At 33.3% G+C, this 26,780-nt stretch overlaps 2 protein-coding genes across 3 annotated transcripts; both read right to left on the bottom strand.

Moving 5' to 3' along the window:
* Positions 1 to 4,957: 4,957 nt before the first annotated feature.
* LOC125780205 (ceramide transfer protein) lies at positions 4,958 to 9,678 on the bottom strand (the record flags this gene model as incomplete). 2 transcript variants are annotated; one of them, XM_049462005.1, is given in 5 exon segments in its annotated part: positions 4,958 to 5,106; positions 5,181 to 5,265; positions 5,322 to 5,629; positions 8,875 to 9,432; positions 9,502 to 9,678. In XM_049462005.1, coding segments are annotated over 4 exon segments (914 nt in total), but the record flags the coding sequence as incomplete, so codon positions are not given.
* A 906-nt stretch (positions 9,679 to 10,584) lies between these two features.
* LOC105225608 (uncharacterized) lies at positions 10,585 to 24,862 on the bottom strand. The gene is made up of 6 exons (XM_011204141.4): positions 24,449 to 24,862; positions 17,028 to 17,396; positions 13,824 to 14,103; positions 13,606 to 13,752; positions 13,386 to 13,535; positions 10,585 to 11,001 (listed from the first exon to the last, which is right to left on the bottom strand). The coding sequence occupies exons 2-6, from the start codon at positions 17,380 to 17,382 to the stop codon at positions 10,863 to 10,865; spliced, it is 1,071 nt and encodes a 356-aa protein (XP_011202443.2). The 5' UTR covers positions 17,383 to 17,396; positions 24,449 to 24,862; the 3' UTR covers positions 10,585 to 10,862.
* Between the last annotated feature and the right edge of the window lie 1,918 nt (positions 24,863 to 26,780).

Genomic DNA, 26,780 nt, shown 5'->3' with positions numbered 1-26,780 from the left:
ATTTAAAATAACATATAATATTGGATAAAGTTACTACAGTTCAATGCAGAAACTGTTCGAAATCGGTCCACCAGTTACTTAGCTCCTATATACATATGTAAATATTACATATACCATTTCGTTATTTTCAAAGTCTACCCCCCAAGTACCCGATACAGTGATTTCCGCCATTCCACCTTATTTTAAACCATTTATATTGGTAGAGATGTGATTCAACGCTGATTATGAATGATATTCAACACCAAAAGATTCTCAGAAAGACCAAAAAAAATACATCGACTCAAAAAGGACGCCGATAGTATGTACGAAGGCCAGTAAATGCTTCACGGACGGTGGTGCCAAAATCAATGTATGGGAGTGCTTCTCTTACTATGGTACAGGTCAGTTATTACGGATTCAAGAAAACATGGATGGCAAATTGTACGTTGAAATACTGGAATCGACTATGCTCACACGCTTATCTGTCAACGAGATAACGGCCCCAAACATAATAGCAGGTTGGCAAAATATTGGTTCGCTCTAAATGGAGTTGAGGTTATGGGTTGGCCGGCTCAGTCACCGGACCTTAATCCAATTGAGTATCTTTGGGCAGAGGTCAAAGAAGCTGTAGGGAAAGAGAACCCGTCAAACACGAAACAATTATGGAGTGCTGTGAGGAAGGCGTGGAAGGCCATTCCTCTCGAGAAATGCAAGCGTTTGGTGGACTCCATGCCTAGGAGATGCGCAGCTGTGTTAACCAACAACGGTCATTCGACGAAATACTAATTGTTTAAACTTTATTTTATATTATTATAACGAATTCATTGATTTTTGATGTAAAATCCTCAATACTGTTATTATTAATCACAGCTGAAATTTTCATTTACAAACTTTTTCATTTATTTAAAGAAGACCTTTATATTGGGCTGTTAAAAAAGTCTTGCGGTATTTTCGCTAGTTGGCGCTGAAAGCGCGTAGTTCTAGTTTTATTCGTCGCATCGGGTCATGCTATACCTTTTTGGAAAGCTCATTTCACGCGCCAACATGTGTTTGATTGATTGTCGTTCGTGAGTTATAGCGTCGCAAACATGGAGCAAAATAAAGAGAAAATACGGGATATTTTACAGTACTACTACGATAAAGGCAAAAATGCATCTCAAGCCGCTAATAAAATTTGTGCAGTTTATGGACCCGATACAGTTTCCATTTCCACCGCACAACGATGGTTTCAACGTTTTCGTTCTGGTGTAGAGGTGGTCGAAGATGCGCCACGCTCCGGCATAGTAGTCATCAAACCGTTATAAACCATTTGAAGAAGCTTGGAGTCACTAAGAAGCTCGATGAATGGGTGCCACACGAATTGATTCAATAAAAATACCGCAACACTTTTCTGACAACCCAATATTATGAATACTGCTCATAAAACAGTACTTTATCTTCCAAGATTACTTTATTGATTAGCATGTTTATGGAATCGTTACAGAAATAGCAGAGAATATTTAAAAAAAAACAAACCAATATTCGATAAAGTTGATTATATAAATATTGCACCATTATTGTAGTTCAGGAAGAAAATTGTTACTTTATATTTTATATTTATTTCTAGTAGTATATACCGCTTAACACTTACCTCTAAATCCGGCCCTGGATATGAAATACGTTTGACTTTTTCGATTTCGTCTTTGTATTTTCTGTAAAATAGAAATAAACAAAATTTTGGGAATATGTACTATTGTATATTGTGAAACTTACAAGTATCAAATCCTAAACATGAACACGCGAATGCTTTTAAAATGACATAAATTATGATAAGCGAACTAGTAAGAAAGACCTAAGTTCGGGTGCAACCGAACATTTTATACTCTTGCAACTTGCATTAATCAAGGGCAGGGAAATACTCTACGATGCTAAACGTCAACCAGAGGATCGGAATCTAAGCAATTTTATATAAACATACACGATATATAACTTATACACTGACTTACATATATATTATATTTGACATAAGATTTGTTAGAAAAACCAAAAGCATTATACTTATTCATTTTAGAAAATCAGCCGGATGTTCAAAAATACTGGCAATGGTCATATGGGAACTAGGTGAAGTTTCGCCCAACAGTTTTGTTTGGATTTGAACAATTTTTTGTCATAAAGTGGCATACACTAAAGGCATTATTCGTGAACGCGTTTATCTCAAAACTGTGTTTTCAGAGTGGGTGAGGAAAATTTCTCCAAAACCGCTAAACCGATCGGTTTGAAATTTTCACACGACTTACTCAGATATATTTTTCAGGTAATGATCGAAGGAATAAGATTTCGGACAATAATTTCGATTTTTTAAGCCACTTTGAAGTGAAAAATTTTCATGAAAACAGAATTTTTTTTTTTGAACAGCCACCATTTTGTCAAAAATCAAAATTTTCACTAGACCTTCGATCATTACCTGTATTTATCACAAAACTAAATATTTTTGATTTTTGGTTTTCAGATAATTTGGACCAGAGATATCTTGCTCACCGCCAAGCACTTTTTTTGGACGTCTCTCCGCAGATCATCTAGGAGCTAGGGGATCCAATATTTTTTTAAATAAACCGCTGATTGTTAAAGTACATTAAATTCTATTTAAGTACATTTTTTCCATTAATGTATAAAATAAAATGCCTCTTTGGAAAAAATTCACAAAAAAAACGCGTTTTTTCTGCCTCGCAAGTGGATATAACCCCTTAATATGTACACACAGGTGCCTCTAGCTACTGTGACCCCCTGTGCCAAATTACAGTTTTATATCTTAATTTAGGGCTTAGTTATGGCACTTTATAGGTTTGTAGTTAAGGGGGTATTCTAGTCTAGAAATTTGAAAAAATCGAAAAATTTTTTTTTCATATTTCGATAGTTTTGATATTCAAAAATATCTCCCTAAAAGGATTTTTCAAAACTCAAATTATTTTCAAAGTTATAGCCATATCAGTCATATCAGCGAATATCATATAACGGTTGGGCGAATATCGTATAACGCAAAATTTTGATCGCGTTTTTCTCGAAACTACTATTTTCAACACTTTCTCAAGTTCTAATGAACCGATTAACTTGAAATTTGGTGTGGACCTTCTTTATATATCTCTCTATGGTTGGAACTAGGATTATTAAAAAATTTTGATTTTTACTGTTTTTAAAAAATTTTGATCTTTGCCAAAAAACGGGCAAAAAATTCAAACAGTCGCCATTTACTGAAAATTTTTTTTTTTTATTTATCCTAGTTCAGACGATAGCGGCATTTGTACTGATTAAAATTTTTTTTTTCTTTTTTTCCGATCACCCAAAGTGTTGGAATCGTGTCAGGAAGGGCGCACCCTTATTTTCAACCCCCGCCACGCCACCACGCCGCAATTAATCAAATTATCACAACATTTTTTTTTATTTTTTTTGTATTATTAAAATATCAATAAATATCCGATAAAAAATTGGATAGTAAAAATGTTCTTAGTTTTTTTTATTGGACTTTAAAAAATGTCGTTAAATAGCATTTCTAGACTAGAATACCCCCTTAATGGCGATTTGTGGGCGTGGCAGTGGTCGGATTACGCCCGTCTACGAACTAGCATACTGCATACCAAGTTTCATCAAGATATCTCAATTTTTACTCACGTTACAGCTTGCACGAACGGACGAACAGACAGCCAGTCAACCGGATTTCAACTTATCTCGACACCCTGATCATTATAATACCCTATATCTATCTCAATTAGTTTTAGGTGATACGTACAACCGTTAGGTGAACAAAACTATAATACACTGTAGCAACTGGTTGCAAGAGTATAATTTGAGCATTAGATATTCTATTACTAACTAAAACGACCAAATGTCCCAAAAGGGCTCTATCAACAAAATATCTAACGGTTCAGTTTTTTGAAATATCGATCTATTATTTTGCACATGTCTATATCTCTTCAAGAAGCTGTATATAGCTGCCTTACAAATATTGTCGATCAAAATTCAGTCTTTTTATGAAAAACTCTTTTTAATTTTCAATATATCTTCACGAAGTTGGGCATGAATATTTATTCAAAACAACGATACAATTTCCGAACAAATTGTTCCGATCGGACTACTATAGCGTATAGCTTCTTTATAAATTGATAGATCAAAATGAAGTTCTTGTGTGGAAATCTTTTTATTTGTAAAGAGTATTCTAGGTTAAGTGCAGTCGAAGTAAAAGTTGTTTTCTTGCTTTTGTTAAAATAAATACATGAAGGTCGCTTTGACTGGTATTCTCTATATACTTACATATTTGAAGAACCGAACACGAAAAAAATCGGTAACACAAATATATGGCAACCTATATGAAATAAGCTATAAACTTTGTTCCGAAAACATTCTGGAAAGGTTTCATTACTATTTTCTAATAGAAATAGGTTTCCACAAAAAATTTCTTTCTTAATTTTTTTTTTTGTAGTCTCTGTGCCGGAAAACCGCACTATTTCGATCAGATGCATAATGCAACTTGCAATATACATATAAAAAATAATTGCACAAAAAATTAAACCAAAATCAATTGTGCTAACTAAAATGACATTGTAAGTTGTAAATTAAATATAATTTTTTATTATTGTTTTATTATATTTGTGGATTTTTTTGAAATGTTATAGAATAAGTAGAAAGAGATTGTGTCAAATGTACTGAAGATATCACTTTTTGAATAATCCGCTTGACTTTGAAGCTATTCTCAATTAAAAAATTTCTATTAAAAATCGGTTTTTACTATCTAACTTGGCAGTGAGAATACATATTAATAAGAAATTTTTCGCACATTTTTATGTTTTAAAACGCAAATTTTCAAATAAGTACAACAGTTCACAGCATAAAATCAGCAGTGCAAACTGCCCAGTATTACCAGTATTTACCGAGTAAGGGAAAAACCCTTTTGACAACCACAACATTCTTCTATTTCTTTTTGGGCTGTACATTGGTATGTACTCACCGATTTTGTTCTTCTGAGCGTTTCCTCCTTTCTATTTCTCGCTCTAATTTTCTTTTCCACAAATCGTCACTTTCGGCAATAATTTCCAAGCAGTGTTGAAGTGTTGTCAATACTCCAGAAGCCGTAGCACGAAATGTGATAGATTCTCCCTGCCAATGCCAATAGATATTTTAGTTGGTATGAATGAAACTGAGGAAAAATTTTGCTACTGTAACGCAATTACCTTAAAATCGATTGGCTTCAGACCATCACCCAAATCCAGAGGTTTTCCTGTTAACTTATTAACATCGACACACGCATCAAAATATCTGTATACAAAACGAAATTGATGAAACTTGCGTTATATAAATATGTTTTTACCAACCTTTGAAGAGTTTCTATCTGTCCGAAAAGAATGTCCTTAAACGTCTCTATTTCTCCAACTTTTTCCTTCAAGTTTCTTTGTGATTTTTTCAGACTACTGCCACTAGCTACAGACACTGTGTTGGATTGCAAAGATATTGCGCTTCCATGACGACGCAACGATGTGGTATCAGTGCTTCCCGACTCCTCTTTATACATCTGAAGTACTTCGACCCAGTGCATGCGATCTTCCGGTGTTTCCGCACGTAAGCACCAGTTATTGTAATTGTTAACGACCACATCGAAGCGTAGTTCATCAGTATCGTGAGCCTATAAGCGATTTAAAAAGAGGTAGTTTGGATAAGCTAAATACAACTAATAAAGCTTTTGAATTGCACTAAGAGCTTAAGATTAAACTACAATTGTAAAGTTTCTCGTTTTTTATCACAATATTCTTATAGTTAATTTAAAGTAAAAAAGATATGCACATATACATATGTAAAGGGTGATTTTTTAAGAGCTTGATAACTTTTTAAAAAAAAAAAACGCATAAAATTTGCAAAATCTCATCGGTTCTTTATTTGAAACGTTAGATTGGTTCATGACATTTACTTTTTGATGATAATTTCATTTAAATGTTGACCGCGGCTGCGTCTTAGGTGGTCCATTCGGAAAGTCCAATTTTGGGCAACTTTTTCGAGCATTTCGGCCGGAATAGCCCGAATTTCTTCGGAAATGTTGTCTTCCAAAGCTGGAATAGTTGCTGGCTTATTTCTGTAGACTTTAGACTTGACGTAGCCCCACAAAAAATAGTCTAAAGGCGTTAAATCGCATGATCTTGGTGGCCAACTTACGGGTCCATTTCTTGAGATGAATTGTTGTCCGAAGTTTTCCCTCAAAATGGCCATAGAATCGCGAGCTGTGTGGCATGTAGCGCCATCTTGTTGAAACCACATGTCAACCAAGTTCAGTTCTTCCATTTTTGGCAACAAAAAGTTTGTTAGCATCGAACGATAGCGATCGCCATTCACCGTAACGTTGCGTCCAACAGCATCTTTGAAAAAATACGGTCCAATGATTCCACCAGCGTACAAACCACACCAAACAGTGCATTTTTCGGGATGCATGGGCAGTTCTTGAACGGCTTCTGGTTGCTCTTCACCCCAAATGCGGCAATTTTGCTTATTTACGTAGCCATTCAACCAGAAATGAGCCTCATCGCTGAACAAAACACGCGCGCGAAACACATTTCGAACCGAACACTGATTTTGGTAATAAAATTCAATGATTTGCAAGCGTTGCTCGTTAGTAAGTCTATTCATGATGAAATGTCAAAGCATACTGAGCATCTTTCTCTTTGACACCATGTCTGAAATCCCACGTGATCTGTCAAATACTAATGCATGAAAATCCTAACCTCAAAAAAATCACCCGTTAGAAAGGCTAGCTTCTGTGAGTAAAGACGAGAATGGATATCAGATAATAGATTCCCGGGGTACGTTCGAAATTTCAAGGAACAATTTTTCATCTGAGTTGTTTAAAGCCGGCGGCGAGGAGCTTGAAAGAAACAGCTACTAGGTATGATTTGATAGAATGAATACATGCCCAATGATTTTAATTAACATAAGTGTACTCTGCCCTAACCACAAAAAGGGCCTTTCCAGACTACTGCCACTACTACTAATTATAAACCACTCTAACTTTAACCACAACCATTAACTTCGTCAAAATGGGTGTTTGAATGAGTTAAGCATTCACCCACTCTACACGGAACAAATAGCAGACCCTAATACTCCCCCCCACATCAACACCAACACACCACACCTGGGGACACATTGGATTTCACTATAGTAGATGTCAACTATCAAAAGGATGGGATCATCGCTGTTTTTACACATTCGCTTACGCACTGGGCCGCGTGACACCTCTCGCTCTTTTATTTTAATCAATATCAATTCTGCGCGCTTCGTTCAACCCAATACGAACGATCAACAACCGAATATTCTTGTCGTCTGCTCCCCGAAATGATTCAAATCATTTATTAAATTATGTTATTTACATTTTTTATTTATATTGATTTTATGTAAAGTGTCAAAATTACTTTGTTACATTAAATTAATTAAATTGTACAAAACAAAACTATAGCCTTGCTCCCTTAATTCAATGGGGAAGGACCTCGTCGAGCCGTTCGAAACCAGAGCATATTGACATTGTAAGTTTTAAAAACAGAGATGATACTCCAGTGAAAAGTTCCTTTGTTTCAAGACCCATGGGTAGACAACGGTGAACACGATCGATGGATGCTGCTCTCAGTACATTACCAATGAAACCAATAGCACGCACTAGTATATAAATTTTCCTTCTAGGTTTTTATACTCCCGCAACAAAGTTGCTAAGGAGAGTATTATAGTTTTGTTCACATAACGATTGTTTGTAAGTCCTAAAACTAAAAGAGTCAGATATAGGGTTATATATACCAAAGTGATCAGGGTGACGAGTAGAGTTGAAATCCGTATGTCTGTCTGTCCGTCCGTCCGTCAGTGCAAGCTGTAACTTGAGTAAAAATTGAGAGACTTTGTACACGTATTTCTTGGCTCCATAAGAAGGTTAAGTTCGAAGATGGGCAAAATCGGCCCACTCTCACGCCCACAAAATGGCGACAACCGAAAACCTATAAAGTGTCATAACTAAGCCATAAATAAAGATATTAAAGCGAAATTTGGCACAAAGGATCGGATTAGGGAGGGGCATATTTGGGCGTACTTTTTTTGGAAAAGTGGGCGTGGCCCCGCCCCGTTTGTTTTTTGTACATATCTCGGAAACTACTATAGCTATGTCAACCAAACTCTATAGAGTCGTTTCCCTCAGGCATTTCTATATACAGTTCAAAAATGAAAGAAATCGGATAATAACCACGCCCACCTCCCATACAAAGGTTATGTTGAAAATCACTAAAAGTGCGTTAACCGACTAACAAAAAACATCAGAAACACTAAATTTTACAGAAGAAATGGCAGAAGGAAGCTGCACCCAGGCTTTTTTTAAAAATTGAAATTGGGCGTGGCGTCGCCCACTTATGGACCAAAAACCATATCTCAGGAACTACTAATCTAATTAATTTTACAGCAAAATAAAAAAATATGTAAATAACGGATAATGAAATCTCGATTATCACTTTATCATGCGAGAGTATAAAATGTTCGGTGACACCCGAACTTAGCTCAAGGATCAATGTTGCGATTAGAGCGAAAAAATTTGCAATTTTTTGAAAATTCTAGAGATATCTCCCCCCTTAAAAACCATAATTCACAATTCAGGCACCGTAATTAAGGGCCCACATTTTTTTCCAGGGTAACCATTTTCAAATTTCTGTTTTTTGGATTGCATTGACTATATGAACTTAATTAACAAATTAAATCAAAGCTATAAGCAGCAACTATATTATTGAACCGGAGACTATCTTCTATCCGTAATTAATTTAGATCTAGTTGGAGGTACACATTTTGTGATTACAAATATCACGATTTCAAACACTATGGCTAGGTTTGTATGTTTGAAGTTGATAATAAACTTACTTTGATTGCAGCTTTACTGAGAGATATAGCTCCACGGCAACCAAGGTCTGACTCCGACTCTGACTTATAATAAGAAAGAGTACCATTCTTCAGAACTATATAACGTGGTTGCCAGCCATATATATAATTTGTCCATTTGCTGAGATAACCGCGGAGTTCGATACTGTTATCTAAATATTCATTATCTGAATCATCACTTTGTGAACTAGTATCAACGGGATAAGAATTACGTATCGTTCTGGAATCTAATGACTTAGGAGGAGTCGAAGACAATGTTCCGATAGTACTTGCTAAAGCATTCGAACTTATGATTGTTGAATAAGAGGCTACTCTTGATTTTGTCTCTGATTCTGTGATTAAATTATCATCCATTTTATTACTTGTCAGGTAGCTACGAGTTTAATGGAATTCTTATATGCTTGTATATTTATCCACCATATACACGTTTCACAAAATCCGTTTTCGATACAATTAGATGGTACACACGAACGAAAATGTATTTTAAGCAGGCATATTTCTGCTAGTATTTCATCCAAAAGATATGAATTAACCGGGATACTATATAATTAACGCTTTGTTTAGTGCATTTATAAAAACTAATTAGGGACAGTAGAAATTAAAACATACGGCACATGAATTACTTTAAATTGATATCATGTTGCAACTCTTTATTACTTTCTCATTCACATTATTAATTATACCGTTGAGCTAATTCTTACACGAAAACATGGTTATCACAAATTATAAAAACAAACTTCAGAACCTGCAACAATAATAATTCAGTGTTACAAAAGCAATGAGATATACCTGAAACAAACTTGTTGAAACACCGGGTGCCTACGTACGTAACAGGGTGGCAAATAAGTTGTGCTCCAAAAACTTTAAGGTGTGAAATCTATTACAACTATATCAGATTTATTTTTTTTTTTTATTTAAATTTTATTTAATTTGTTTAAATTTTTAAATAAAGAGATGATATTATTTAATTTGTTTAAATTTTTAAATAAAGAGATGAATAAAACCAATAAATTTTTTCTAAGCAAGACACAATTTAGATTCCGTATAAATTTTTTATTCATATATGTACATATGTATATGCAATTTTATCGTATCGCTCATTCGCTGCAAAAAAATCGATTCTCCAGAAAACGAGTTTAAAGTTTTCAACTGACTACAACCTTACACGGTGACTCCAACCTTACACCTCTTCTCAAGCGGAGCATATAAGAGGTATTCATATGAATTTTTCACTCAACATGAAGTATGATATAACGAACAATTCTACAGCAATAACTCAAAAATCAAGTTTTTTGATTTATGCCGGTCTTGCAGCAAATGAGCGGTATGTAGTTGAAACAGTTAAAAGAAATCGAGTACCTACATTATTAAATTTGACTGAAAATTGATCAGAAATAGAGTATTACACATAAAACAGTCAGTTTTTTTGAAGAAATCAGCAACAGCATTTGTGGAAGATCATTGAAAACTTTGCGTACAACTACATACATACATTCAAGTTAACGCCACCAATAGCTAAGGGCACTTTTGCCTTCTTACGTATGTTCTGTATGTACGTGCTGTACCAACGGCAAGAAAGCAAAGTAACTTCATAACGTGGAGGAGATGACCCGATAGCGTCTTTTTGACGCTCCTATCTCAAAATCTTTTTTTCAGTCACGTTTTTGCAAAGTAGATTTTTTAACAATATTAACGTTATTATTTGCTTTTATTATATACAAGTACACAATATGTGTATAAGAACAATAAATACTAGAGTTACATATAAATAAATATTTTATGGATATATTATAACAATAAATTATAAATTCGACTTAGATTGATGATGAGCAAATTGCTATAAATGACTTTTATTGAACATTACGGTAAATTATTCAATTTCCCGAAAACACAAAGGTTGCAAAAATTCTATTCACAGCTTTTTTCTCTTTAAAAATATTGTGTTTAAGTTTTTTCTTTACTTGTAGTTCTCACATGCTAAATAACTTTTTCTTTTTTTGATGGTTTTCTGTTTGCTTCGCTGTTGAGAATTTTAATAATTTATCAGGGAGTTCTTCCTTGATAACCTCATTTTCTTGTAATTCATCATAATCGTCCGTTTGCGATTCACTGTAAAGTAAAAAAGTAAATAATGCTTTCAGTATTCATAGAATTTTTTCTATAGAATTATTATGTAAATGAGAGTGTATAGTTTCATAAAACAACAATGAAAGTGAGACTATTTTCGAATAAAGTTTTTAAAATCTCGTCTTAATATCAACAAATAAGGGAAATGATAATAGCTAACAAGATATCTAGCAAATTTTATGATTTCGCTCTGCGTATTAAAGTAGAAAAATAAATACAATCGTTCGTTTTAAAAATTTGGATCTCACAGTTAATAAATGCAACTTACATATATTTAATGGTAAATAAAACAATTAAATAATTCCATATCGAGTGGTTGGTGTATTTTTTATTTCAACATTAAGCGCATATCTCTTAGATACGCAGTAACTTGAGCTGAAAATTTGCACCGAAAACACTATTACCCCCAACTATAACGGTTATAAGTTTTAACATATTCTTATAAATATCTATTACGTTTTGTATCAATTTATATACATACATATGTATGTATATAAAAGAGGGGTTAAAAAAAAGAATACTTATTTCCGCATTTTACTCTGAAAAAAAAGTTCTTAGACACCTCTAAAAAAATCTCTCCAAGTGTGAACACTAGCTTTCTATTTTTTTCTTATTATCAGATAGAAAAATTCATATCTAACTTCCAGCAACTTAGAAAAATATCTCGTTTCATAGATTTTATATGAAATTGAAAACTTAACAAAATTCATTCTCTTACTATTTTATTTCAAACAAATTATTTTAATTTGGAAAACTCATAGTTTTGTAGAAAATTTACTGCCTTACAAAAATGCTATATATTTTCTATAAAGTTAAGCGTTTACAAGATAACCATTGTTAAACAACAATAACATAAACATAATAAAACAAGGAAGGGCTAAGTTCGGGTGCAACATTTTACATTTTATGCTCATGCAACTTCCAAGAATCCAAGCCAGGGAAATACTTTAAGGTGTGAAACCAATCATATAGAGTAAAGTCACCCGGAAGTTCGAAAATCTTCATATTAAGTTTATGTGGCTAAGAGAAGTATTGATCCGATTCAACTCATTTTTGACATACATATTATAAGAGTTTTCCATACAAGAACTTGATTCCTATCGTTCAGTTTGTATGACAGCTATATATATGGTTCGATATCGGCAGTTCCGACAAATGAGCCGCTTTTTGAAGAGAAAATGATGTTTGCAAAATTTATTTATTTATTTATTTATTTAAAACGATATCTTAAAAACTGAGGAAATAGTTCGTATATATACAGACAGACGGACGGACAAACAGACGGATATGGATAAATCGACTCAGCTCAACATACTGATCATATATACTTTATAGGGTCTCCGCTCCTTCATTCTGGGTGTTACAAATTTCGTGACAAACGTAATATACCCTGTTCAGGGTATAATAAGATACCATTTTGTAAATAAGGAAAATTCATATTAGTTTCAAAATCATAAAAAAGTATAGTATAGTATAGTATAAAAATCATAAAAAATTAAAACAACCAAACGTTAATATATTTTAAATAGTTAGATTCACGAAATAATACAATACAAAAGAGCCCAAGAAGATTCCACGTTTTCGAGACAAATTTTGTTTGGAGATGAGGCCCATTTCTGGCTCAATGGGTATGACAAACAAAATTGCCGTATTTGCGACGATGAACAGCCTGAATAGATTGAAGACTTGCCACTTCTTCAAGAAAAAAACAACGTTTTGGTGTGATTTATGGACCGTGGAATCATCAGCCCATATTTCTTCAAAAATGATGCCAGTGAGACCGTAACTAATGGCGACCGTTATCGTGCCATGATAACCGACTAATTGATGCCTGAAATTGAAGTTCGTGATCTCGGCGACATTTTGTTAGATTTATTGAGATTTGATCGATTGACCACTAATATCGTGGGATATTATATCTAAATTCTATGTGGACAATTCTGCTTCGATTCAGACCCTGGAGCAAAACATTACGCGTGTCATTCGCCAGTTACCAATCGAAATGCTCGAACCAATCATCGAAAATTGGACTCAACGGATGGACCATCTGAGACGTAGCCGCGGCCAACATTTGGAAGAGATAATCATCTAATAAATAAATTCCCAAGAATGTCCTTGCGAGTGATAATGAACATTCCCTATTAAATTTGAAGTTTTTGTGATTTTTCTTTAAAAATATGTTATTACCAGTTTATATTTGAATATTTTGAATTGCTTTGTTTTTCTCATGGTCAAAAACCATTTCTTTGGCTTAAAAAACCATATATCTGATATAACTGAATTTTTCAGAGCTACTAAAAATGGTCTTTACCGCTGACCCCTTCGAGAAGGCAATTTGATCTATTTGCTAAATTCGCTACAATTACCTGTATTTATCCTTTTGCGTTTCTCTAAATATACTCTTTGGACACTCTTTATAATAGGGAAAACATTCACCGGGAGCTTTCCGACCTTCTCCAATCTCCTGTGCGCGCACATATTCCGGAATAAGTTCAGCAAATGGTGAATTAGTTGCTCTATTTAAAAAATTAATTAATTTGCAGTTAATACTGTACTCATAATTATGTGGTATTAAATTAAGCTTACGTTAAAAACAGTTTCGTTATTTCGCCGAGTACGCCTAAGTGATGCAGTTTCCGGGAATGAACTTCGCATATTGTACGTAGTAAACAGGCTTTCCCATTTATACCAAAAGTTCCAAGTAAATCCTCCACCACTCCATAAAGTATTACTCTAATTAAATCAAATTATTTATTTACTAATGTTAATCGATATATGCAACTGTATGTTATTTTCTTATATACCTTTCGCCACCATGAAATGCATGTTTAAAATGTTCCGGTAGTCGCGGCAACTCTAATTTTTCTACATTTTCAGAATCCATTTTTATTTTAAAGACAGGAGTTTCCTTGTCTAATGGCTTACTCTGTGCAGCCAAATCTCTTTTACTTTTATAATTGAGATAACGAGCCACATAGTCTCCAAGCACATGCCCTGTTGATCGACCAAACTGCCTTGTGAATACAGGTGGCAAATCACCCAAGGGATTTGATTCATCCGTTAAACCGAGTTTGTCAAAATCAACTGAAATTTCAAAAATAAATACAATAATTTTTCATAAAATAAAAGTAAATGTGTATGCTTCAAATTCCTCCCTTCTAGTTAAGAAGACTAATATCGGTATTCTGCGTGAGACGATTGTCTCATGTCTCTAATAGTGACTATAGTAATTTAGTGATTCTGTTAGTCAGTAGTCTCATTTTGGTATTCTGGCAAATAGAGTATACTACTTTACAGTATACTACTATACTGTAACTGCCAGAATACCAAAATGATACTCCTGACTAACAGAATCACTAAATTACTATAGTCACTATTAGAGACATGAGACAATCGTCTCACGCAGAATACCGACATAAGTATCGATATTCTGCTTGAAACGATTGTCTCATGTCTCTAATTGTCACAATAGTAATTTAGTGACTCTGTTAGTCAGGAGTCTCATTTTGGTATTCTGGCAGATACAGTATAGTAGTATACTGCATAGTAGTACAGTATACTGTATAATGCTTTTCGTTCTTTTAACAAGCGTTATATCGTTCAGTGTGTATATTGATAAAATCGCCGATCTTTACAAGTTACAAAAGTATAAAATGTTCTGTTACACCTGAACTTATTCCTTTCTTATTTGTTATAATATTAAACTGGTATATAATACATAGGTAACCGCTGTTATGAATATTTGAAATTAGATGACAGTTATATTGTAACCCAATTAGTCCAATATTGAATTTTATTTATAAAACCATCAATTCAGCTTCTTTATTTGAGTACGAGTGTTTATTTTAAGACTTAACTAACTTAATTACCAACAAAATTATATCTTTAAACCGAATCATGGATATTATTTACACCTCGTACAGACAGTTTTTTTCATGGTAGTAAAGTATATTTTTATTGAATATGGATTTCTATAAATGTTCTTATTTACTTCCATTATTATATTACAACTGTAAGTATTTATTTCGAGTTCTATAATTTATGTATAAAACGACAACATTAGCAGACCCCTCGTCTCGCATTCTTGTACTAGTCAGATCTTGTTATGGAAAATGTCCTCATTTTCATGCGCTTACTTTCAAATATACATAAGTAAGCTGATATGTGACTCCGGATGTACCATAAAGCCGGTAATTGAGATAGGTATAGAGTTTTATATATCAATATGATCACGAGATGAATTAATTTACGGATACGTCCTGTCAGCCGTCTGTCCGTGTCGGTAATAACTTTGGTAAAAATTGAAATATATGGATGAAATTTGTCCCTTGGAGATTGGTATTAAAGATGGGCAATTTTAGATTATTTCCACGCGCTCAAAATCCCGTTTATTAATAAATTATACCAACAAGTACAGAGAATCAGATTAAAGAGGAGTATCTTAATATCTAAACATATCTCAATTTCACATCCCTTACGAACCACTACAGCTACATATATCAAAATCAAATCAAAATTGAGTGGACTACAATCAAATTTGTGAAGTAATAGGACTGATTTTTTTTCGCCGCGACTGTACTTCGGAGCGTGCGCGTACCGAGTGGATTCGATAGGGGGCGTCCCTAGCTAACGACCGAGCCGCTGGTCAGTTGTGTCCGAGCCCTGGAGAGTAAGGACAAACATTTTCGTCTGACGTGTTTCTGTGAGTGGTGCAAACCGAAAATGCACCGTTCGTTAGAGCACAGGTACGCGATTAAATTCTGCGTGAAACTCGGTATATCTGCGACAGAGACGTTTGATATGATCAAGCAGGCTTACCCGGATGTTGCTATATCAAGAGGTGCTGTGTTTCGGTGGCATCAGGTCTTTTTGGAGGGCCGGGGAGAGGTCGCTGATGAAAACCATGTTGTGAGACCTGCGACTTCGACAAACATGTGTGTGCGCAAAATTTTTAACTCAATTCGTCGATTAAGTATTCGTTTAATTGCCCAAAGGTTAAATTTATCAAAATTATAACTACATTTTACAGCCCGCCACGGGAACTTATATTATAATCACTCTTAAATGAGATATCTATATCTGTCATAAGCCCAATCGAAAAGGCTAAATTTAATATAATATATTGAGTTGATATGCCATACGGATGAGTTTTGGACCAGGTTCTGAACCAATTCCATTCATATTAATCGGTTTAAAGACAAGTGGGAGAAGTCAGGCTTTTGACATTGCTCAAAACGTGAAACATAAAGCAGTATACGGTCTTGTGGAAATAAAAATTGCGTCAATTTCATCAAGCTCCGGGAAAAAATTCGCTCAACATCGTGTTATAACCATCAATAACGAGGATGGTAATGGCATTTCCTGCCTCATTTCGAAATAAAAAAGGCCCAATGATTCGGCCTTTGATATGGCGTACCGAACGGCCAATTGTTGGGGATGCTACTGTTTTTCCTGAACTACACGAGGAATAGCGACAATTTTGTTTGTTGACGACAGACATAATGTATAGCAAATGAATGATAAAAGATTAAATTCGGATGCAAACAAATTTTTGGACATCATTCAGAATTTCATATGCTTAGGCTGTTTTAAATGGAATAATATCGATTTTTCCTTTTTTTTTGAGTAATATCTTCAAACACTATATAAAAAGATATTTGTATTTGTAATAGAAAAGCACGTCGAATATCGTCAGTCGATAATCGAAAATTTGAAATTCGTTTTCTGGAAATCATCTTTTTGCAATTCAACTTCTGTGAATGTAATTCAACTTCTATTTTGTAGAGCATGAAAAACTGTCCAAAACATATAAAAAATTATTAATTTTTATTTTTCAGTAGCTTTCTGAGGTTTGTATACTTGTAGAACATATATGTATACAAATTAACAATATATGTATATTTAATCAATGAACTGTATCAGCTGCAGCACGGATTACTCTGCCATTTTTCAAAAAGTTGTTTTTTAAAAATAAATTAACCGACCATTTTAAATTTGAAAATACTCACTTGTCAATGGGAAGCTAATGGATACATTGGAAAAGAATCCCTCTGGAGGATGTCGGACTAATGGCATTGAAATTGTCGGCGTAATTGTAAGTGCAGTGCCTGGCGGCAAAGCAAGTCGACCATCCTCTGTTATCCACACCAAACGTTTTCTTCTTGAATGAGTTTGTTTTGAATGGTCGGCGACAAACCCATTGCTTCCAATTTTGGCTGTGAACTCGTTCTCTCTACTACTATGCAATATTGTCGTTGCGGTACTTGTAGCTTCAACAGCAATTATTATTGTTAATGCTATCAGAAACACATACGTATAAGTAAGTTGTTCTATACTTCGGGTAGTATGGTGAAGTTCGCACATTTCTGTATATTGGCCTGAAATCAAAAAAAAAATTAATTATTATTAAACCTTTATACACACGCAACATGTTAGTCAGAGTATGTTTTTGTTCACCGGTTCACGATTTAGAGCATCCGAAGCTAATCAAGATAAAAATATAGTTATATAGGTATGTAAGTATTATATATCAAAATAATCAGAATAAACAAACGGTATCTGCCTGTCTATCAGCCCATCCGTCTGTCCGAGCAAGCGATGTATACTCCAAATTTCTCTCTTCATCCGTCTACCAAACACAGCCAGCATATTCCAAACGGAAGTAATAGAGAGAAGGTGTGGGGGTTCTATTGAATAACGACGGGGGGATACAGAAGGCAACCATATACTCGGATAGCTAGCGGCCTTGCTGGTCTTGTCGACGACAAAGACTAACTCTAGCGTAGTCAACGATTGCGGAAAGGCTTTAAGGTTAGCTGCAAGTGTCCATAAATTGGGTTCCCGGTCACAGGAGCAAGCAGACGAATTGGCCATACTAGGAGCCTCTTTAAACGAATGCCATCTGGGAACGATCAAGAGCTACTATACGCATTTCGAACAAATAGTTCACAAAAGATGGAAATCAATAACCAACTGCTAGCCATCGAAGCGAATATTGATACGGTAGGGTGAGACTATAACTAAGGGCTTTCTAAATAGGTTCAAGAAAAATATATACAAACTTACACTTACTATGACAGGGTACTGGCGCTTTAAAGAACATGAGTTAAAAATGTATAAACAATATTTGCCGCGGCTGCAGACTGGAAAGGAATAAGGAAATAATTTTCTACTTTCTCTACGAATAACTCTCTAATTCTATCACAAACCCGGCACAGAATACTTTAGACATAGCTTTAGATGCTCCCAATTGCCGAAATTGAAGATTTCGTACCTATAGCTGACTTTATATCCAAAAATCACATAATATTTCCTGCTCCTTAGTGTAGGTGTTAAATTTATGTAGAACTCCTGTCAGCACTTCACAACTTGTTTCAAGTATAATAATACTGTTCATCAAACGTGAAGGAAAAATTTGCGACTGATGTGCTGAAAGGTATGTGGGGTATTTGACTATAAGTAAACTTACAACTCTTTTTTGTAATTTTAGTAAACGGTAATGGTTTAACCCCTACACCCCTTGACCACAACATAAAAAATTCTACGTGTTAGGACATTTTCACTATCGTTTTCGGTTTTAGCAACATTTGAAGGAACAGCCTCTAACATTAACAAACATAAATAAAGATCGGGCCGCTATGGCATCTACATAGCTTATAGCAAGCATACAAACATAAAGAAATATTTTGTTCCCCTATTATGTAAGTAACATTAATTTGACTTGAAGGTTTTTATGTCAAACAACGAGGAAAGATCAAGCAAACTTTTTCTGTTGACCGGTTCCGTTTTCAAATTTAGTTAAACATACATAAAGACATTTGCTATAAGAAATGCACCTGGGAAGGTTACTATTTGTTGACAATTTTTCTTTTTTTTTATAATAAAATACCAATTAATTAGGTTAACTTGCCTAAAATTGTCTTGTAATTGACATTTGCTTTATCGCTAAAATCACGATCTCAATTAAAGTTGTTGCCGAAAAAATAGTAAAATGACTCAAAGACGACTATGATGCAATAACACCAGAAAGTTTGATTTTTCGATTATCTATAGTTTACATACTCAATTAAACACAACTTATGCACATTGTATCAATGGACATACACATAAGTATATTATATTGTTATGAAGCGCTTTTGGGTATGTTATGCATAACCTAATGCATATAAAGTAAGTAAATACACCTAACTGTCAATACTACTAACGGTTTAAACCTGATCGACGTTAAGTTTCTGCAATGCAGTACAACATTTCCTAACATATAAAAATATTTCCCGATAAAAAAGTTTGCAAATTTTCGCTTTTGAAGACATTTAAAATTGGTGTCCTAAAAATTTGGCATCTAAGTGTGACAATATACGTATGAACATTTTTTGGTTTTCGATTTGATTTTTTTACTTCCGTATTTTTACTTTCTACATTTTACTCGTCACCGTTTCACTGATTGTTAATTATGCACGTCATGTTCTTCAATTACAAATGCGAATTAAGTAACAAAACGTGCAAGTGTGTAATGTTCAAAGTGAGAGCCAAATCAAGTGACCACCTTCAATATAACAAGAATTCCAACCGTTTAATGTAATGTGAGCGTAACGTTCAATATACATATACATATGTACGTAAGCGTACACACATAAGTGTTATGTCTTCCATATGTACATACATATATAGTCTTTCTTTATCTCCCCAGATTAAGCATATATTTACATGCATATGCACACGTAAGTTTGAGAATCTTTATATTAGATATATTTGGGGCTAACGGAAGTATTGACCTAATTTTATTCACTTTAGACACATGATAACTTTACTACTACTTTATCTCTTCATTTTCAATATACTGTATATCTTATGTTTGGGGTTCAAATATTCGGTCATTCGGCCTTGAAAAGGTGCAGGGGACTAGAGGGAGTATCCCGATTTTATCCATTTTTGGTACAATGACATATTATTGTCAAATAAAAGATGTTCTCTCATTAAGATAACGTACATACGAGCATTGTCTGATGTATGTGGTACAAAGTCAACTGGCCTAACTTTACGTATTGTATACAAAAGAGCACTTTATTATCGGGAAAGGATTCTCTCTGAATTTTAATAACAAATCTCACAAATTATCAAATTTATAGACCCTGACCTTCACATATTCGGTATTTGAGCGTTAGAAAAGTTATGGTATGATCTCACCAATTTTTAAACATGAGATGCTACAGGTATACCTGTAAAGTGAAGAGTCAAAGTAAACTTTATGTATACATTATGATGAATTGCAATTAGGCGGGGTTGTAGGCCGATTTCTCTCATTTTAACAAAATGATAAGTATTTTTTATATGTCACCCGTCTCGTTATCTGGAATACTTAGTATATTTAAAAATATGTATAATTTTATATATCTCTGTTAGTTTTATGTGATATCTTCCTATAAATTTTCGTGTGCGAGAAATATTCATATATTTGTCCTTTATCCTTTCTATTAATGATTTATATGATTTTAATTTCATTTATAATCGATCATTGCTGATCTATTAAGACTCGATATCAACATTAAACAAAGCTCTACCAGAATTATATTTGCCTGTACAACGGTTACCGTTAAAAGCTATCACTATACACCGTTCACTGAACTTCTGTTCTTGTTTCACCAAATAAGGGAGTTTCTGGATTTTTACATCATAAGATTTGATGAGTTAACCGAAATTTATGAAATTTGAATGCATATATGAAATTTTATAGTTTTTACACTGATTTTCGAAGTAAATATAGTTCTTTATTTCATCTTACACGGTTTTCAGATGGCATGGAACGTATCCCCCATTTTACTATAGGAAACGCCTCTTTTTTTACACGGTTTTCTGGAGAATGTATATACCGTGTAAAAAAAGAGTTGGATATACATTAAACTATTAGGTATTGTATTTATTACCGATACATAGGGTATGCAAGTAACGAATTCTTCAGAAAACAAGAAAATAGTAATCGATCGAATAATAAAAAATAATTGTTTATAATTTATAACAGGTATAAGGCCATTTGACCCACATGTATATTTGGACATTTAAGCATCCATCAAAACTTTGCAACTGTCTCGTCTCTCTCACACGACCCAATTGTAAGAGTACGCACTGCTCTACTTTATGAAATTCTACATTTTCACAGTAAAAGTCAGATACCGTATTCCTACTGTCATTGAACACTACCCATCTGAAGTAAATAAAGCAAAAAGCCTCCTTTTAGAAATCACTTTGAAATGCTGAAATGCTTACATGTTTGTATGACACAAAAATTTGCACCCCGCCAATTAAAGATCGATTGAGCTAAATCGCCTTAAGAGACATGCGTAGTGCGGGTAGACAGATAATTTCGTATGACTACGCATACATATACATACATATGTATATATTTATGTATGTATGTTCATATAAACAAAAATTTAAAGGTAGATGAATGCACATTAGTATGCGTCTAATGTGAGTAGTATAAGAGTATACCATATGTAAAATGCTAACATAAAACCAATAGTCAACAGCACCTGCACTGTCGGCATGTAACCAGAATCCAATCAAGCAAATGCGGAAAACGAAAGCCGTTGGCTGTGATGTGAGAAAAAGCAAAAAGAATCCAGCCAGATTTGGAAGTCGTCCTCGTAAACGAGTCATCAAACTCGCTTACAATGACAAAAAATAGTTGAATCAAGTTGTGCTCTTGCACGCACACTTTTGTTATTTTCACTCCAAAAGGTTTCTAGATTCGATCAGAATGGCAAAGAAAGAAAGGGTGTTTCAATAAAGGCGGGTAGATATTTACCAGGGTAAAGCAAAAATGTCACATTTTTTCAGATGTCGAATCAGTATTTTTATAAAAAAGCGTATATTACTTATATATTTTATTATATATCGGTTTAAACGAAGTTATGAAGACATTGTTTATCTGAAAATATATCCACTTATGGTACAGTGTCTTGCGTAGTTTTGTTTACGCTTTTATATTTTGTGATGGGAAAGTTTCACACAGTATAAACTCAAAAGGATTTATAAAAAGTTAAATACATATATTATATATCCAACGTAGATAAGAAAAGATAGTATGAATGATTATGGTATTGAAGGTAATTATGTTCAAATCACTATGCCTGTACAGTATTATATAACCGCTCTAATTGGCTAACCCTTTACCACAGCCAGTTAGATATCATATATTCGTACTTTATGTATTTGCTTAACTGATATAAATATGATCATACATATTACCTGATATCTTAAATAAAGGGTTTTATGCTTTTCAAAACCTGATACATAAATATGTATGTTTGTATTGTGTATTAAAATAATTTTAAATAAATAATTTATTAAATTATTTCATTGCAACCAAAAGTAAACTGTTCATATGTACAAGCTTGTGTTTGTACATTATCATGTGTTCATAAGTAAATTTTGAACTTACATCAAAAATTTCACTCTACAATGCAATATGAAATATACTTGCAAAACTGGTAATGGCATAACTAAAAATGTAGCTGACACAATAAAAATTGCTAATTTGACCTTTTAGATAGCTCAAATATTTATTTTTATTTATTCAAATAACCGACATTCCCTTACATTTTCTTGCAACAAAGGTTACATTACAGCGTAGTGCACGCGAGGTCATGCATTTAGGTTTCATAGAAACTTGATTGTGGTAGACAACATATCCTATATTCAAAAAAGCAGTAACTTAATTATTCATGCCAAATTTAAATGAAGCAACTTTCTGTAAAGGTTCTATAGAAGATGTTGTGTACATATGTACATCTATTTATTCGAATACTTAGTGGTTAAAGAAAATACCATATATAGTACATACATACATATTTATGGTATATGTACATATATGTATGTTTGAATTGATTTAAGAAGAAAAATTTACATTTCTAAAATTGTAAGCAATCGGTCGTGATATAAATTTTGCTGTGTTAATAAAATTATTAAATTTCTGTATAGCATTAGGAAAATATAAGGAAAAGACTGTTGATGTCGATAAAATTCAAAACCATCTATTCACTTGTAGCTTCAACTTTTATTGCCAAATTTAAGCAGTTTATATTATCTTTATATGTATATTTATAATAGTCGAATTATTTAAATCATAAAAAATATTAGAAAATGGAGTACTTTATTCACTAAAGGGGTAAAGACGTCGAATAGCGTACTTAAAAAGTCAAGTATATTGAACCATATATTGCCAAAAAAAGAAGAAAATATTTGGGTTGCATATGATTAAATAAAATATGATGAATAAGAATACAAAATTAGCTCATTGTCCTGCAAGAATTGATGTTCTATACAGGTGTTAACTCAATGAGTTATTTTCCAAAAATAAATCAAATTTCAAAACATAGCCAGCATAATCGAATTATATAGCGCAGTAAAAAGTTTATGTATTTAGTAAATTACTTAATTTTTTTATTAACCAAATAGATGTTTTTGGTTGCCTTTAGAGAAACATAATTCTTTAATTCCTTTATACATACATAGATTTCTAACTGTAGGAGGCCGGAATTTAGTATGGAGCTCTCCCACCATTAGTATACATTTATTTTAAAGAAGTTAATATACACTTTATCGTAAGCGTATAAATGTTTGATATAGCACAACAAAACATGTAACATAGAAAGTCATACCAAATCTAAAGTTCATATATTCCGACTTTTTTATACACTTTGTTATAAACATACTGGCTCCTGTGGTGTTATTTTTCAAAACGGGGCGTAATCAAAATAAGCTGAGAAAAATTTCTCCATCATTCTCTGAGATATACTTGGTAATAAAATATGGGAAAATAACTGTATGAAGCAAACTACTTGCGACATGTACGAAAACGTATCCAAAAGAATGTCTATTTACTTAAATCACCTTATTTTTAATTTATTATGGACAAAAACAAAACTTTAGTTTTATTTTGTTTAAAATATTTGTTGTTGATCATAATTGCTTTTCAAAATTTCACATAGCATTATAAAGCGTTATGTATTACTGATAAAAAATACCGAATTTCAGAAAGTATTTTCCATTCAATTAGCAATCATCTCATTTGAAAATTTTATTGACTTTCCTTTGAGGTACTACCAGCTTAAACTGTTTTTAATCGAATACGTCACAGCATATTGTATCAACTAAATTTAATTTCATTATTTTCATTAATAATATTCACAAGCAGACATTGTATGAGTCACAATACACAACGATCGATCGAATTACTCGCATTACTTATCACACTTTGCCGCGTAAAACTTGATAAGCCCCAAAAAGCGTATAAAGATGTGATCAGAAAGTCTTAAGAACAATAAACTTGTTGAGCCACTATACACTTCTGCTGACATACATACACACATACATATCTGGTATTTGGTTAAATCCTTGACAAATAAATATAAACAAATTTATGTTTTACCTTCACGCAGTTCAAGAGTTTTCCCAGCAAAAGTAAATAGAGCGTTGATGTCACGTCCTGTTCTTTCGAAATTTTCTTATTTTAAAATGCAGAATGCTTTGATTTACACTTAAGAAAGTGCATTGGATAACAAAAAACTATTTTGCTCTTATATATGGTATAAAACATATACTATATATCTCGTTTACAAGAAATCGTTTTTTTCTATATTACTTTATTATTTAAGTATATTTGTAATAAATATGAAGCATTTATTAGTCCTTTGTTCATACGCAATAAGCGTGAAAATAAAACGGTGTCTAAAACCGCGAAAAATCAGCTCAACAGCAACAATAGCAGAAGACACCGTGCATCAGAGCGACCGCGTGCGCAAGTGGATTGAATTTAACTAAACCAAATTTACAAATTGACCATCGTCTTTCCACTCGTAACTCCGGAGTGCACCGCCGATTTGTTGCAATGACTGTTGATATACATACATACATATATGCCCGTCTCTGTGTGCAAATACGAGTATTCACATCTATGGATAAACGTGCCCAAAAGAATGTTCGATAAATGCAGGCTTGGATGTGTGTGCAATTTATATGCACAATATAGTTTCAAAATATACATACGTATGTGTGTAGCTGTTGATGCGGCTATCAAATAGCTTTTTCTGCTCAGTTTTAACTCTCTGCTACAACTAACACTACTCGAACTTCAGCTGTACAGAGGTACCTGAGCTCTAAGGTCAAACTTATTCAATCTACAATAAACAGCATGTTTATTCTTATTTTGTTATTCGTATTTAATTTGTTAGAGGAAGAGGGTTTTAAAATAATTTTTTCGATTCGATTAAGAATTTTGGTTAGAAATATCAAGTCGATCTTGAAGAAGTTACGAGTAGTTTATATATGTCTTATGGCCACTTTGCAATAGATTTCCAAAATTGAAAGCTTTTCCCCCCAACCCACATTTTCGAAGTCAGTACCTCTCATAACTTCAAAACTTTTGTGCCTATCGTTTTGAAATTTTGAACAATATTTTTGCACACAATTCATGAGGTATCGCTGGAGAGTTTTTTAATAAAAATTAAACTTTTTCCGAGACGCGCCAAAGTAATTGCTGCCATTGCCGTATTCTTTAATATTTCTGCATGAAAATTTAACAGAATATCCTTAAAATGTAGAACCTATATGCTATAATTTATAACCATTGCCTCACTATAGATTTTAACTGTTTTTTAAATAATAAAAAAAATCGTGTTCAGACAAATACATACATTGTGCTGTTTTTTTCTTTTTAGTAACAAATTCTCAGAAGCTTTAGTTAGCGAGGCAGTACTGTGCGATATTGTTATTCAAACGTTCTCGCAGAAAAATGAAAATACTGGTATGGGCGCAATGGCTCTTAATACCCCGTGGTAAAAACACGAATATCTCTATTTTTTTAATATTATATAATTAATTAAGGTTTAAACAATCCGAAATTTAGTGGTACTTTGTGACTTTTAAAAAAAGTTATTCCGATACATCAACTGGCATCATATTCGGGTCATAGTCGAATGTATACAATACTTACTGTATAAGCAGAAAGAAAGAGGGGAAAAAGAAGTTTTCCACCTAGTATTATGTTCTCCAACTCTAACCACAAACGGCAGTTCAACAGATTAAAATCTAAACTTTCAGACGTTCAACACTCCGCAGTTATGAAATGAGGAATATTGTTTTAGTGGGTGGTTTTTACCTTGTGTGCTGGAACGGAACCTTGCTGTATGATCAAATGCTCACCATTGAACAGAGTATTAGCTTAACTGCTTCATCACGCGTTCTAAAACGTCCTGCTGATATACTTTTGTCCCAATTTAAACCCCTTTTTCACAGAATAAAAGGCATTACGCCTTTAAAGAATATATAAATTCAAAGAAGACTCTAAACCTGACCGTATTGAACCCTTGGAATAACAATTTTTTCATCTTCGGCAGTTTTTCGTAAATTTTATTGTTTTTTTCTATTAAAAAATTAAATTCTAAATTAAAATAAGAAATTCGGAAAAAATCTGGTATAGACTCAAGGCCACATATTGGGTATCTGAGAAACGCATACGTCGATTCGACTACTCAACGCACCCGAGGACTATATCATTTCTTCGTTCGACATCGATCTCTGACATACTTGTAGTCTAAGTATCTTTCAATATTTAAAAAAGTGTTACATTAAGTGTAATTAAGAAATATAATGTATCCCTTATTTAATCCGTAATAAGAACAATGCATTTCACTTATAAGTGGCGCGAGTGTAAGTGACTCATAATAAATTTAAATATGTGTTCCCTAATATATTGGGAATAC

The sequence above is a fragment of the Bactrocera dorsalis genome, unplaced genomic scaffold, assembly GCF_023373825.1.
Source record: "Bactrocera dorsalis isolate Fly_Bdor unplaced genomic scaffold, ASM2337382v1 BdCtg204, whole genome shotgun sequence".
Classification (NCBI taxonomy): Eukaryota; Metazoa; Arthropoda; class Insecta; order Diptera; family Tephritidae; genus Bactrocera; species Bactrocera dorsalis.
Note: the sequence above shows the minus strand (reverse complement) of the source record. Positions and strands in the feature narration are given on the sequence as shown.

Bases quoted from the DNA above. Each gene is read 5' to 3' on its own strand.
- LOC105225608 (XM_011204141.4), bottom strand. From the start codon at position 17,382: ATGTGCGAACTTCACCATACTACCCGAAGTATAGAACAACTTACTTAT. The intron at 14,104-17,027 runs GTGAGTATTTTC...TTGAAATTTCAG, and splicing joins CATTAGCTTCCCATTGACAA to TTGATTTTGACAAACTCGGT. The intron at 13,753-13,823 runs GTATATAAGAAA...TGATTTAATTAG, and splicing joins GCATTTCATGGTGGCGAAAG to AGTAATACTTTATGGAGTGG.